This window comes from Pinus tabuliformis, chromosome 2_1 (genome assembly GCF_031772625.1).
Source record: "Pinus tabuliformis cultivar Carrire ecotype Pingquan chromosome 2_1, CPIR1, whole genome shotgun sequence".
Taxonomy (NCBI): domain Eukaryota; kingdom Viridiplantae; phylum Streptophyta; class Pinopsida; order Pinales; family Pinaceae; genus Pinus; species Pinus tabuliformis.
The window spans coordinates 884982084-884995865 of NC_142299.1; the positions used below are offsets into that span (position 1 = coordinate 884982084).

General features: G+C 38.2%; 1 protein-coding gene across 7 annotated transcripts in view; it reads left to right on the top strand.

Annotated features, from left to right (window-relative positions):
* LOC149203487 (bifunctional 3-dehydroquinate dehydratase/shikimate dehydrogenase, chloroplastic-like) overlaps window positions 1-13782 on the top strand; it is a 233068-nt gene that overhangs the window by 162066 nt on the left and 57220 nt on the right. For all 7 annotated transcript variants that reach the window (XM_089403456.1, XM_089403454.1, XM_089403455.1 and 4 more), the window contains one exon: window positions 11151-11497. In XM_089403456.1, coding sequence (XP_089259582.1) covers window positions 11151-11497 — 347 coding nt within the window. The remainder of the gene's footprint in view (window positions 1-11150; window positions 11498-13782) is intronic.

Below are 13782 nucleotides of genomic sequence, written 5' to 3' on the forward strand. Positions count from 1 at the left end.
TTGTTGGGTGAGCCATTTCTGGCACCCTAGTTGTACTCAAGAATCTGCATAATAACAAAACTCTCAGAATTGCTGCACCGGTTTTCCTGCATTGGGTTTTTTCGGGATGATTGTCCAAAAATAACGGTGTCCCTTGTGTGTTTGTTTCAGTGTTTCAGTTGATGATCTGTATATGAGTTAAGGTTGCACTTGTGTTTATTTCAGTATTTATATCTATAAATAACTTGTTAATGGAATAAACAAGTAGGAGAAATAAACCAGATAATGTAGTAGGGGTTTCTAACGTGTCAGAATTAGAAATTTCAACAGTAGCTACTCAAAGTGTGTCCACACTTCTCCATGCCAAAGCTGAATGGATTTTGTTGCTCCTACTAAGCCATGGCCCATGTACTCCACTGTGTCAGTTGCCCTATCAATAACAATATCGCAACTTAAGCATCCTTGAGCCAACTCCAAGCCTCCAACTAAGAATCCAATCTATTCCATGCTATTTAGGGCCCGATGCCCTCCTCCAAGATGCACAATGCTCCTCCTCTTAAGTAGGACACTCTCCAAGCAAGTGAATGTCTCCATGCGGTCAGATTGAAGGGTATCCACTAAGCAAGAAAGAGAAATCCAATGCCCTAGGGAAGAATGCCAAGAAAGCATCCACCTCAGATTAAACAATTATTGAGCATGTTATCTCCACTGTGCAAATCCATCATGGATCAGGTCCCATGTGACAATCCATCTCAGACCATCTATGGCCTGGCCATGTGCCCCAAATCTGATGAAGCACCCCCAAACATGGTGTAAACACATTCAAAGTAACCTAAAAACTATCGTCTAGGATGATCCTATCATATCATTCACATAGAACCTTTGGATGTATGGAAGATTGCTTACAAGATAATATTTGGGCTCCATGAATGGCTAGCCGCATCTTTTGGTTTGACAAAAATCTTAACAACCTTCTCAAAGGAATTTTTATGGTCATCTTGAAAATGTTGATAGTGTCTATCCTTGTATCATTTTGATTTTTAGTCAAATTTGGGAAGATCACTTGTAGCATGTGATCACTAATTTGGACCTTCGTTGGCAACATGAATTGAAAGCCATATTTTGAAAATCTATTTTTGACCAAATGCCCATTCCTATGTCATCTTTGTAATTAACTTTCAAAGAATCAATGTAGATTATTAGTAAGCAAAAGTTAAGAGCATTGCAATTATGTCCTACTCTTAAAATCCCTTAACTAGCTAGCTACAAGAAATTAAGTATTTATGTGGGTACCCAGTAACATAGCCTTTGCAGGTTGGTATTAATGCCTCACAATTTGCTTTAGGAGCTACTCTAAAGCATGGAGGACACCCAATGACATTACTCAAGGCATTCTCCCAAGCCAAATTCAATTACATGCTACATGATAAGGAATTCCTTGCACTAATATGAGCACTGAATCATTAACAATTTTTCTTCCTTTAGCAAGTAAACCATCTTCTAATCTAATCCAATGTTATAAACATCGGCATCAGGATAAAATAGGCAAGTGTTTGGAAAACCAAAAAATTGTAAACATTGAGAAAATATTAGTAAAAATCGGCAAAATTAAGATACCATCAAAATATTAGTAAACATTGGAAAACATCGGCTACACCAAAAAATCGTGATTTTGCGATTTTTTCATGATAAAATCGGGATGTTTGCAACACTGATCTAATCACCAACTGATATAGTTCTTGAACTCACAGTAAAAAATCTAGGAACATTGTGACATGAAGTGGGCCTCATATTTACAACAATATTGTTTGGTTATCAAACACAAGGAGGGAGCCACCGATTCTCTTGCTCTTGTACTCACCTCTATGTTCAATTCTTGTTCCAACAATTTTTGTGGAATGAGATTTTTTTCACAAGCCCACACTGTGGGTCTAATCTATCAACCATAAGTTATCCAAAAGAAGTCAACAAGGAGCCGTTGTTGGACTATCACACGCAAGACGAGATGCTTTTTAAAATGATTGATTATGCTTACTAGTTGGAATTGAAGGAGGCTTAGTCTTCTTTTGGGAAACACCTTGGAGCTTCAAAGAATTTTGACCATCTCTAAAGGTAGTTTGTTTGGCTGATCATGCTTGAGAATGTTGAATATATTCCTTAGTGATCATTCTGCAACCAATCTAAGCAATCTACTCAAAAGCTTGACTTATATTAGCCTCTGTTGATGCCATTGCAACCATGGGAATCCTCTCTATAAATTTCATTGAGAACTTATTATTCAGTGCTAACAAAACAATAACATGATTGTACTTTTGTAGTAGTGTGTCACTTATCCAATTGGTAATCTTCATCTCCTGCTGCAAATTTATTGATGTTCTATAAGTTGTGGAATTTTCACTATTGTTTTTGATAGGGATGGCCATTTCCACAATCATCTTTGGTAATACCTATTGGAAATGTTAAGCCGTCAATTTGAGATTTTCTACTCTATCCACAAAATGATGGCCATAACAGAGTCATGAACAGGACCTTAGTTCATGCAATTTGCACCTATTACCAAGTGAACAAATAGTGGGATGGGTATCTACACCTCATAAAGTGCAGCAAGAACAACACACAACAAGCATTATGTCATTATCTCCTGAGATTTGCTACTGTTGAGAAATCTATAGGACAATCATTAAAGTGATTTCTCTTTTCTTGATAATTGCTTGTGTTGTCTTTTTACTTTTTCTTACTTGTTAGCTTCTTATTATTATTATGTTTGTATATCATCAAACAACTACCAAAACAAGAAGAACAAGAACATAGAATATAGGTTGCAAGCTAGGGCCAAAACCTCTCCACTTGAGAGGAAAACCCGCAAATTTATTTTCTTATAGATTCTTCAATTGACGAATTCCAAGACCTCTAGACCAAGATCAATACCTTCCAAGACCAAGTCCAACCCTTCCAGATGATGTGCTTCCTTTGTCCAAGTCAAACCCAGTGAAATCTCTTCTAGTAGCACAACTTCGACCCGCAACTGTAGAATTTCGGCCTTTGCTGCAGGTCTGAAATTTTTGGCCCTCCCCGCAACAACTCCTGCCACATGTGTGAGCTAATTCTGGCCTCCCAAGGCTTCCTCAAACCTTCGCTTGGCTTTCTCTTCCTTCTGAAGCTTGACAATGGCTTATTGTGACCTTCGCTGACCTTCTTTCTCTTCCTTCTTCAAGATCAAACCTGTAGAAGAAAAACCCTACACCATAGCAAAAACCCTAGCCTTCCTTCGCATGTGTGAGAGAGAAATAGTCCAAAGGCAATTTTTGTTTGTCCTCTTCCTTCTTCGCTGCCTTCTTCTTCTTCCTCCTTCGCTTGAATGAGTGAGTGATGAATTTGTATTAAGGAGGTTGAGTTCCTCCTTATATAAGCTTCTCAAGGTGTTCGTAGCTCCTCAAATTAGGCCGACTTGCCAGCTGCTAGGCAGACGTGGTCTTTAAGGGTATTTTGACACTTTTAAGGACAAAATTTTTTTATTTACAAGTTACAATGTGCTTGATGGGGTCTTCAACTTATGACAATGACTCTTTTGACTTCTTGACCTAGGACAAACTCTAGAAGCACTCAATGGGTGCTTGACCTATAAAATAAAAGACCTTGAGCATGAAACCCATGCTCCAAAAATAATAATAATAATTTTTTCTTTCATTTTACAATATACAAAAATCAAAAGTACATTTCATATATATGAAGACTGAACCTAGTTACACACATTTTCAACACTCCCTCTTAACTAGGGAGGTATTCATAAATGGTACATGGACATTCTCAATCTGAAGAGATCTCATAAGAAGAGTCAGATTGGTAACCCATCTGTTTAGCATCATATCAACCAGCATTGTCATATAGCAAGGCCTTGACTAACAACTCTATCTCTCCACAAGATCAGAGCACAATGTTGAAATTTCTAAGTCTACCAGTTAGAAACCCTCCATGCACTTTATTGATTTATTCCTACCTACTTGTTCTGTTAATTAACAAGTTATTTACCATGTAAATACTGAAAATAAATACAAGTGCATGCTCAACATATTACATATCATCAACTGAATGAAACAGAAACAATCACACAAATGACATCGTTATTTTTGGACTAATGTCCCCGGAAAAACCCAATGCGGGAAAACTGATGCAACTATCTGAGGGTTTTATTATTAAGCAGCTCTTTTCTGAGTACAAGGAGTGCCAAACTGGCTAACCCAACAGATATAAAAAATCTGGCAGCAATACCTCTCTTCGGAAGCAGGTATTCGGAAACCCTGCTCCACGAAATCCCTCTCCAGCACAATCTGAAGCTCACCGTTAGCCTTGCTGGCCTCTGCGTCAGCCTACTGAGGCTCTGTGCAGCCTCTATGGCTCTCTGCGTGTCTCCCTCTGGCTCTGCGTTTGCCTCTCTCTACTTCTGCGTTGGTCTCTTGGCACTGTCCCTGCCTCTCTGCCTCATACTCACTGCTCCTCGCTGCAACTGATCACTGATTCTATCTCTCTTAGCAAACCTCGTTCTAGAGAATAGAATGATTGATCACTCTGGTGTATTCTCCAAGTGACCCTCAAGCCTCCTCTTATACTTTTCTCGTTGACATATCAACGATCGAGATTAAGTCCCTAATTGATGGCTAAGATTAGATCTGGCTTGATCCATGTCTTTTGGACCATTCTAACACAGTTTTATATTAATTCACATTAATATTTTAATTTCCCTAAGTTTAGACTTAGGGACTCTATTAAAAATATTAATTATTTTAATATCTCCCAAACTGTTTAGAATCTGCCCAAACCCTTTCTGGGTATTGGAGATCTCATGTGCCCTAACCTCTCCACCAAATTTCGTGGCTAGAGCACATCCGATGCTATCCCAAATCAACACACAATGCTGGCGAGACCAATGATTTATAGACACTATCATCATTGTCTCTCAAGGTATATACTCGACCCAGGGAGTATATATCAACCAAACCAAGTTTGTCTTTCAAACACACAAGCTTCTTATTAGGAAGATATTTTGTTAATATGTCAGCTACCTACTCATCGGTGGGGATATATTGTAGTTGCAGCACACCATCTTGTACTAGCTTTTGAATGTAGTGATACTTGTTGTTGATATTTTTTGTCTTTCCATGAAAAATTGGGTCTTCAGACAATTATATAGAACTGTTGTTATCACAGTGTATCACTGCAGGGTCCATTGGTCCTTCAAATAGGTCATATAACAATTTCCTTAACCAAACAAATTCTTTGCTTGCTTCACAGGTTGCAATATACTCAGCCTCAACACTACTCAAAGCAACCGTATCTTTCTTTCTGCTCATCCATGAGATCATGGAGGATCCCAAACTAAAACATCCTCTTGTAGTGCTCCTTCCATCCTGCTCATTGCCTCCCTAGTCGGAATCTGTATATCCAATCAAGTGGACATCATTCCTCCTATCATATTTTAGGCAGTAGTGGATTGTTCCTTGCAAATATCTCAGTATATGTTTTGCTGCTATCCAATGATCATGCTTCGGCTCCACTTGGAATTGACTGAGAATATTTACTGCAAAACATATGCCTGGTCGAGTATTTACTAGGTACGTCAGTGAGCCAATCAATTGTCTATACTTGGTAGGATCCACAAGGCTTGATTCAGAACTCCTTAGTCTTTTCAAGTTTGTGATCATCGGGGTTGTCATTGGTTTGCAATCCATCATGTCAAACTTATTCAACATCTTGATCACATATTTTCCTTGACCTAGATAGATCTCATCAAGTCCTTGCCAACTTCCAGTCCCAAATAATAGTGCATCAACCCTCATGTCAAATTCTGCTGCTAGTTGCTTCTTACATTCTTCAATTTGGCCTTCCACACCTGTCAAGAGAAGATCATCCACATACAGAAGAATGATTACCGAATCTCCCTTCACAACCTTAATATAAAGGTTTGGATCAACAAAACTCTTTGTGAAGCCTAATCTTTGTAGGTATGCATCCATCCTAGCATACCATGCCCTTGGTGCTTGCTTGAGGCCATATAATGCCTTCTTTAATCTGCAAACATATGCCTTTTTATCTTTAACTTCAAATCCCAAGGGTTGCTCTATATAGACTTCCTCATCAATTGTGCCATTCAAGAATGCAGTCTTGACATCCATTTGGTGGATGTTCCATCCCATCGATGCTGCCAAAGAGACCAACGAATGAATAGTTGTATACCTTGCTGTTGGAGCAAATGTCTCTTCATAGTCGAAGCCTTCCTATTGAGAGAAGCCCCTAGCCACATATCTTGCCTTATATTTATCAATACTTCCATCTACTACATGTTTGATTTTGTAGAGCCACTTGGAAGTTACCACAGATTTGTCTTAAGGTCTAGGTACGATTTCCCAAACTCCATTCTTCATTATTGATTGATATTCTTCATTCATGGCATCCTTCCATTCTTGGTGATTGACAACTTCCTCAAAAGTGGATGGATCTGCTTCTATTAGTTTTGTCATGTAGGTTGCATACCCAGAATACTGCTTGGGCTTCTTGCTTTCCCTGAATGTACCTTGAGTTGCTCCATGATCTTTTGCATCTTATAGTGTGTAGACTTCAACCAGTTAGGTCTTTTTCTAGTTTTGGGGATTACCACAGGTTGTATAGGTTCACAGGGATCTCCATCTTCATGGTTTGATTCTTCTTCTTCCCTAGTAACCTCTTCTTTGAATACTGGAAATTCTTCATCATCAGAGTCCATAGGGAGATCCTTTGATTTCTTGAATGTAATACTTTCATCAAATATCACATCTCAACTGACTTCTATTCAGTGTCCTCCTTTTATGTAGATCCTATAGGCCTTAGAAGAGTTACTGTAGCCAACAAATGTTCCCTTCATGCCTGATGGATCCAACTTCTTTCTCTTGTCCTTAGGTATATGAATATAGACAGGTCAACCAAAAATTCGGAGATGATCCATGATTAGTTTCTTCCCAATGAACACTCTTCGGGAGCCTTGTTATCTAGTGACCTATGGGGACTTCGATTTTGTATGTATACAACTATCTTTGTAGCTTCACCCCACAAAAATTTCGGTAAATCTTGATCATGTAGCATAGCTTTTACACTTTCTTCAATGGATCGATTCTTTCATTCTGTAACTCCATTTTGTTTGAGATTATATGGGACTATCAACTCCCTCTTAATCCTAGACTCCTTATAGAAGGTTATGATTTCCTTGGATGTGTATTCTCCTCCATTATCAGATCTTAATATCTTGATTCTTCTTTCTGTAAGGTTCTCTACTTCAACTTTGAATTCTTGAAATTTGGTAAATACTTCATCCTTGGATTTCATTAAGTAAACCCAAGTTTTCCTTGAATGGTCATCTATAAATGTGACATAATATAGATGACCTCCAAGTGATTTAGGAGTCATAGGACCACAAACATTGGAATGAATAAGATCCAAGATTTCTTTTGACCTTGAAGCACTACTTCCAAATGGTCTCTTGGTGTTCTTACCCAATGCACATCCCTTGCATACTCCTTCGTGATCTTCTTTCAGTTCGGGGATTCCATCTACTATTGAATTTAGGGTTGGAAGGATTTTGAAATGGAGATGACCGAATCTTCTATGCCAAAGTTCACATGGGCTGATTTCAATGTGAACTAATTCTAGCATTTTCTATGCTTGAGTTTTTACCCCATACTACAACGTTTCCATCAATGAAAGCCACTCTATCACCTTTATCTTCTAGACTTGAAATGGAAAGTAAATTCTTATGCAAACCTAGAACAAATAGGATGTTGTTGAGATGAATATTTCCTCCATTTTCCAGCCCTAGAGAGGTTGATCCAATTCCTCTCACAAGATAGCTCTTATTTTCATCAAGCTCTATGATGTAAGAGGACTTTCCTTTTGACAATGTTTTTAGTTGCTTGTGATGACCGATCATGTGCCTTGATGCTCCACTATCGATTACCCAAATGCTCTCATCTTGAAATGTGCTAGTGAGTGCTGAGAAGAGTCCTTCGTCCTTTGTCTTGGTCACTTCCTTCTTTGGAGTAAATAGGAGATTCCATACTTCTTTGATACCCTTCTTGAGATGACTTGCTACCTTTCAACACTTCTTTAGAAACTTCTTCAATGTAGTAGAGATCTTCATAATGCCCTTAGCCAACCTTAGCTCTGATACCATGTTGAGAAATCTATAGGGCAATGATTAGAGTGATTTCTCTTTTCTTGATAACTGCTTGTGATGTATTTTTACTTTTTCTTACTTATTAGCTTCTTTACTTATTATTATGTTTGTATATCATCAAACAACTACCAAAACAAGAAGAACAAGAACACAGAATATAGGCTGCAAGCCAGGGCCAAAACCTCTCCACTTGAGAGGAAAACCCGCAAATCTTTTCTCTTCGTACAGATTCTTCAATTGATGAATTCCAAGACCTCTAGACCAAGATCAATACCCTCCAAGTCCAAGTCCAACCCTTCTAGATGATATGCTTCCTTTATCCAAGTCAACCCAATCAAATCTCTTCTAGTAGCACAACTTCGAGCCCCAATTGTAGAATTTTGGCCTCCACTGCAGGTCTGAAATTTTCAGCCCTCCCTGCAACAGCGGTTGCAACACATGTGAGCTTATTCTGGCCTCCCAAGGTTTCGACCTTCGCTTGTCTTTCTCTCCCTTCCAGAGCTTGAGGATGGTTTATTGTGACCTTTGCTGACCTTCTTTTGCCTCCTTCAAGATCGAACATGCAGAAGAAAAACCCTAGACCAGCAGCAAAAAGCCTAACCTTCCTTTGCATGTGTGAGAGAGAAATAGCCCAAACACAAGTTTTCTTCGTCCTCTTCCTTCTTCTTCTTCCTCCTTCGCTTAAATGAGTGAGTGATGAACGTGTTCCAAGGAGGTCGAGTTTCCTCCTTTATATAGGCTTCTCAATGTGGTTGTAGCTCCTCAAATTAGGCCGACTTGGTCTTGAAGGATACTTTGACACTTTTAACGACAAAAATATTTTTCATTACAAGTTATAATGTGCTTGATGGGGTTGTCAACTTATGACAATGCCTCTTTTGACTTCTTGACCTAGGACAAACCCTAGAAACACTCAATGGGTGCTTGACCTCTAAAATAAAAGACCTTGAGCATGAAACCCAGGCTCCAAAAATTATAATAATAATTTTTTCTTTCATTTTACTATATACAAGAATCAAAAGTACATTTCATATTTATGAAGACCGAACCTAGCTACACATTTTTCAACAACGACGACTATCACCTACTTGCACATATAAACATCTGGTCATGCTTCTCTCTCCCGCATCGCAATTGAGCACACGGAGCAAGGGAAATCACATATGGCTAAAGATGATGTTGCACACATTATAGTATATACAATCATGCTTCATGACCATTGCATGGCATTGGAATTACCCTATGTTGCACGAATTTCCGGTACGCGGGTACTTTGGGTACGGGGAAAAAGTATCCGGCACGGCTAAAAGCTTTGCCCAAATTTATAGGAAACATCAAGTTGGGAGCAGAATAATATAATATATTAAAATTTAATATATATTAAAAATAAATATAAAATAATTTATTTATTTCCATCCAAAACTTGCCAATCAAATTCCATCCTGCAGATTCCATCTTGCAATGATATATGTAAAAGATTGAACTATGAAACACTGCCAAAAAAAATCAAAATATTAATCCATCAACAATTTGCCAATGAAATTCCTTGCCAACAAAGAAACATGCGGAACTCCCAAACCGACAAAAAGGCTATTATTACTTGATTATTATGTGATTTCATGCAACACTATATTATATTCAACTTCGAAATTCAAGTTTGGAAATTTATTAAATGAAACTGACTAACACGCTACTCTTTTTTTTTTTGACCATAACTGTAATTTGTTGAATCTTATCATTAAAACTTCAAGATAGACTTCAAGATAGTAGACTTATTTGCAATTGTTGAACTTCAAGATTTGCAACAGAAGCTGCCAAGGAATGATTGGCAACTGTCTATATTTTGTTGAAACCTTTGCTACATCTCCACGTCTCTGTCGCTTTACAGAGCCCATCCCCTGACCTGACATGTATCACTTAGAAAATAAACAAACGGTACCTTCTCTGCTCAAAATAAGTACCCGAAAGGTGAAAATCTGCCCAAAATAGGTACCCAAAACGTCAAAATTTGTTGTAGTGAAACTCCCGAAAAGCTCCAAAGTACTCGTTGAAGCTCCCGACGATTTTGGAACGTTTCCTACCAGCGCCCAAGCTCCCAGGAGCGCGGGAGCATGGGGTACTTGCTCTCCAATGCCCGGGAGCGGTACCCGTGTTACTATGGAATCCCTGTTGTTTTGCCTCTGTTTACTGCCAAAAGTTAAAACAATTTGTGATTGGGCAACCAAGAGTCTAAATAAATTCACGCAGTGAGTCATAATGTCATCTAAATATCAAACAAATAAAATCGGAAATGTCAAGACAGGTTGAGGTTAGCAATGGAGAGTCAAGGGAAGAGGAGGAGGTTTTGGACGAAAGAAACAAGTGATTTATAGGTCCATATAAATATTACATCGCAATTGTTGACAAATTCATTTTGGGCTGTAAAGGAGAAGTCAGAGGTTATCACTCCCTTCAATATATTTTCTACCTCCAAGTCAAGGCTCAGTGGGGTATTTCTCAAGCTACAAGTCTGGGAATGCTCCTTTCCATGTGCTTTTGATAGAGATGACAACCTACATCAGCAACAGTTCCAACTTCCCATTTATGATGATATTGTTAATATTGGAGTTCTTACCAAGGCTTCCATAGAATACACTAAAATTGTTTCACACAATAAGTTCCATTCCTATTTAACGTAGTATGAGTTGTACTAAATGCAAATAATAAATGAATCTGAAATTCTCACAGACGAGTTTCCAATTGTATAGGTCACTACCAAGAAAATTGGCTTCCTTCTCTAAAGGAATGGATTTATGAGCATACATTACTTAAAATATTCATGGGCTCAGTATTAATATAGTCTGATTTCTGACTAGGTGCAAATCAGTAGTAGACTTGTAGTTACAGAGGAAATGGCTTTTTAGATGACTCTCACAAATAAATTTCTTCTAGAATATTCTGTTGACTTCATGGTTGGTTCTTGCAAGTGCAGGTTCCCATTCTTGCACTCGTAATGAGTGAGCGGGGGCTAATAAGCCGTCTTCTCTGTCCAAAATTTGGTGGATATCTTACATTTGGCTCCCTTGAAGCTGGGAAAGAATCAGCTCCTGGACAGGCAACTTTGGATGACATGCTAAATACATATAAGATCCGAGGCTTGGGGAGAGACACGAAAGTCTTTGGACTTATCGGAAATCCAGTCAGTCACAGTAAAGGACCAACTTTGCACAATAGGGCATTCAGAGAGATAGGAATTGATGCAATGTATGTGCCTTTTCTTGTTGATGATATTAAAGAGTTTCTCAAAGTTTATTCATCTCCAGACTTCGCTGGTTTCAGGTACACACTTTTTTTCATTAACAAGAAATGCTGAAATTAGTTTAGATTCTATCTTATCTGTATCATTTTGTTTCTCTGGATTCCAGTTTGTAGTACAACTGTATTATGCATGGTAATTGATAAAATGTCATATCCTTGACCTAAACTTTGAGCAACAAGCACAGATACAGTTGTTGATCTCAGTCTCTACCATAGGAACCAACCAAGTAATATGACAAAAACTATAAGCTTTGAGATCCAGTCCCATCAATTTGTTTTCCCTTTGCTCTTTTATTTCTTGCTTTTGTCCATAGGAATATGAAAGGCAATATCTTGATTCTTTACAGAATCTGTAAAGAAAAGATTTGAATAATTTATTTCTTATATCGTTATAAAAGGCAGTTGTGTCTCAACTCTAAAAGCATTAGTTGCTGTTCCTCTAGTTAAAGCTACGGTACTCTTATCTAAGCTTGTTGTGTTTAGGGAGGTTAATTCATTGCAATGCATCTAGACACTAATAATGTACCATTATTATCTAAAATGGAATATCCTGGGCTAGGTTTCTGTTTGACTGAACCCTATCTACAACTTAAAATATACAAATCTAGCTTAATACAAGTTTAAGCAAATCTTTGGATGCTTGTCACATTTTGAGTTGTGAATTATATACTTGCAAGCTATTCAAAGCTTTCAAGAACAAACTTTGAGTTATATTATCATATCATATAATATTCATAACAGAAGGATCCCTAAGATTTGCATATGATAAAGAAATTTATATGTGAACACTGAAACCAAATGTGAGCATTTGAACGATGCCAAAACCAAACTTGCCTTCTGGATCAAATGCAGACAAACATGAAATTGGAGCAAACATAACATGGAAGACAGCCTAATCCGTTTCTCATTTGTTTTGTTTTATTGTTTTATTTTTCTATAGCATTTTTTTTGAAAGTTTGAATGTTTAGTCTTATTGAAATAATTTGATCAAGACTTTGCATATATACCAGATACCAACATACCGGCTAATGAAACTCACAACTACACAGTATTTTATTAGAAACAATCCGAAGCACACCTAGACTTTCCTTACTCAAGTTACTGGGTTTTACTATACCATTTTATGAATATTTAGCTCGGTATCTTTTCCTTTTGTTTGAAAATGATGTTTCTATTAAATTTTTTTTTTATCAACTTGTAACCTTAAGTCTTCCCCCTAGACTGCGGAAGACCTAGGGGATATGCATACCCAGGTGGCATCCAGGGAAAAGTCTCATTGTAGGTATTCTAAACCTCTAGTCATTAGTGTCCACTATCAACATAAACAAACAAAACTATCTACTTAAAAATCATATTACAAAAATATCACAGAATTAGGGCTGTGGCTGAAAGTCCGAGAGATTAAGATCATAAAACACTCCCTTCGGGGTGCCCATCAGTACCAAATATGTCAACTGATTATTTAGGTGACATCTTTTCCATATTGGGCTGTGACTGGGCCGCGTCTTCTCTTCCAACATTCATGCCTGTCTGATCAACTGGATCTCAGAAGGTGGGCAAACCATCAGCAAGCTGTACCTTGGGCCTTTTGGCTGCAGATTTTCTGTGAGTAGCACCTCTCCACTTCTTGGCACAAGAGGACCTCTAGCATTGGAATTTATACTCTAAGACCTTTCCCTTGTTGACCCTGATATGGTCCCTGTTGTTGCTCAAATTGTACAGACACTGCAACATCGACTCAGGTCGGGGGCTGTCACTCTGATCCCCAACTGGAACATCGACTCAGGTCGGGGGCTATCACTCTGATCCCCAACCTCTCCGTTCTTGCTGTCTCCCAACAACAGGCTATGGGGGGTTGTCCCTATGGAAATGTGAAGATGAAGGACAAGTTGGCAACCAATGAGTCTGGGAGACACGATTGAATGGCCTAGCTACTTGGTTAATTTTACTAAGACTTAATGATTAGATTATATTTGAATGTGAGACCAGTGCCTTATGGAGTTAACATCTTGCTTACTATTAATTAGATGCCAAGTAACCGAATGAACAATCGTTGTTTGGATGCTTGACTATCCTAGATGAAGTGCAAATCCTACAAGCTAGGTGAAATGCAAAATCTTGGTTGATTTTAAGTTAGATGCCTATTCTAAATGTAACCTTCCTCTTAACTATTTTGGAACTAGTCTCTAGAGTAGGTTGTGGGATGGAAGCCGACGGGAAGCAAGCAAATGCTTGATTAATGATACCTCCCCCTGTGTTCCAACCACCCAGTGCCTCCAACGCTGTCACCATGTTAACCACTAAAT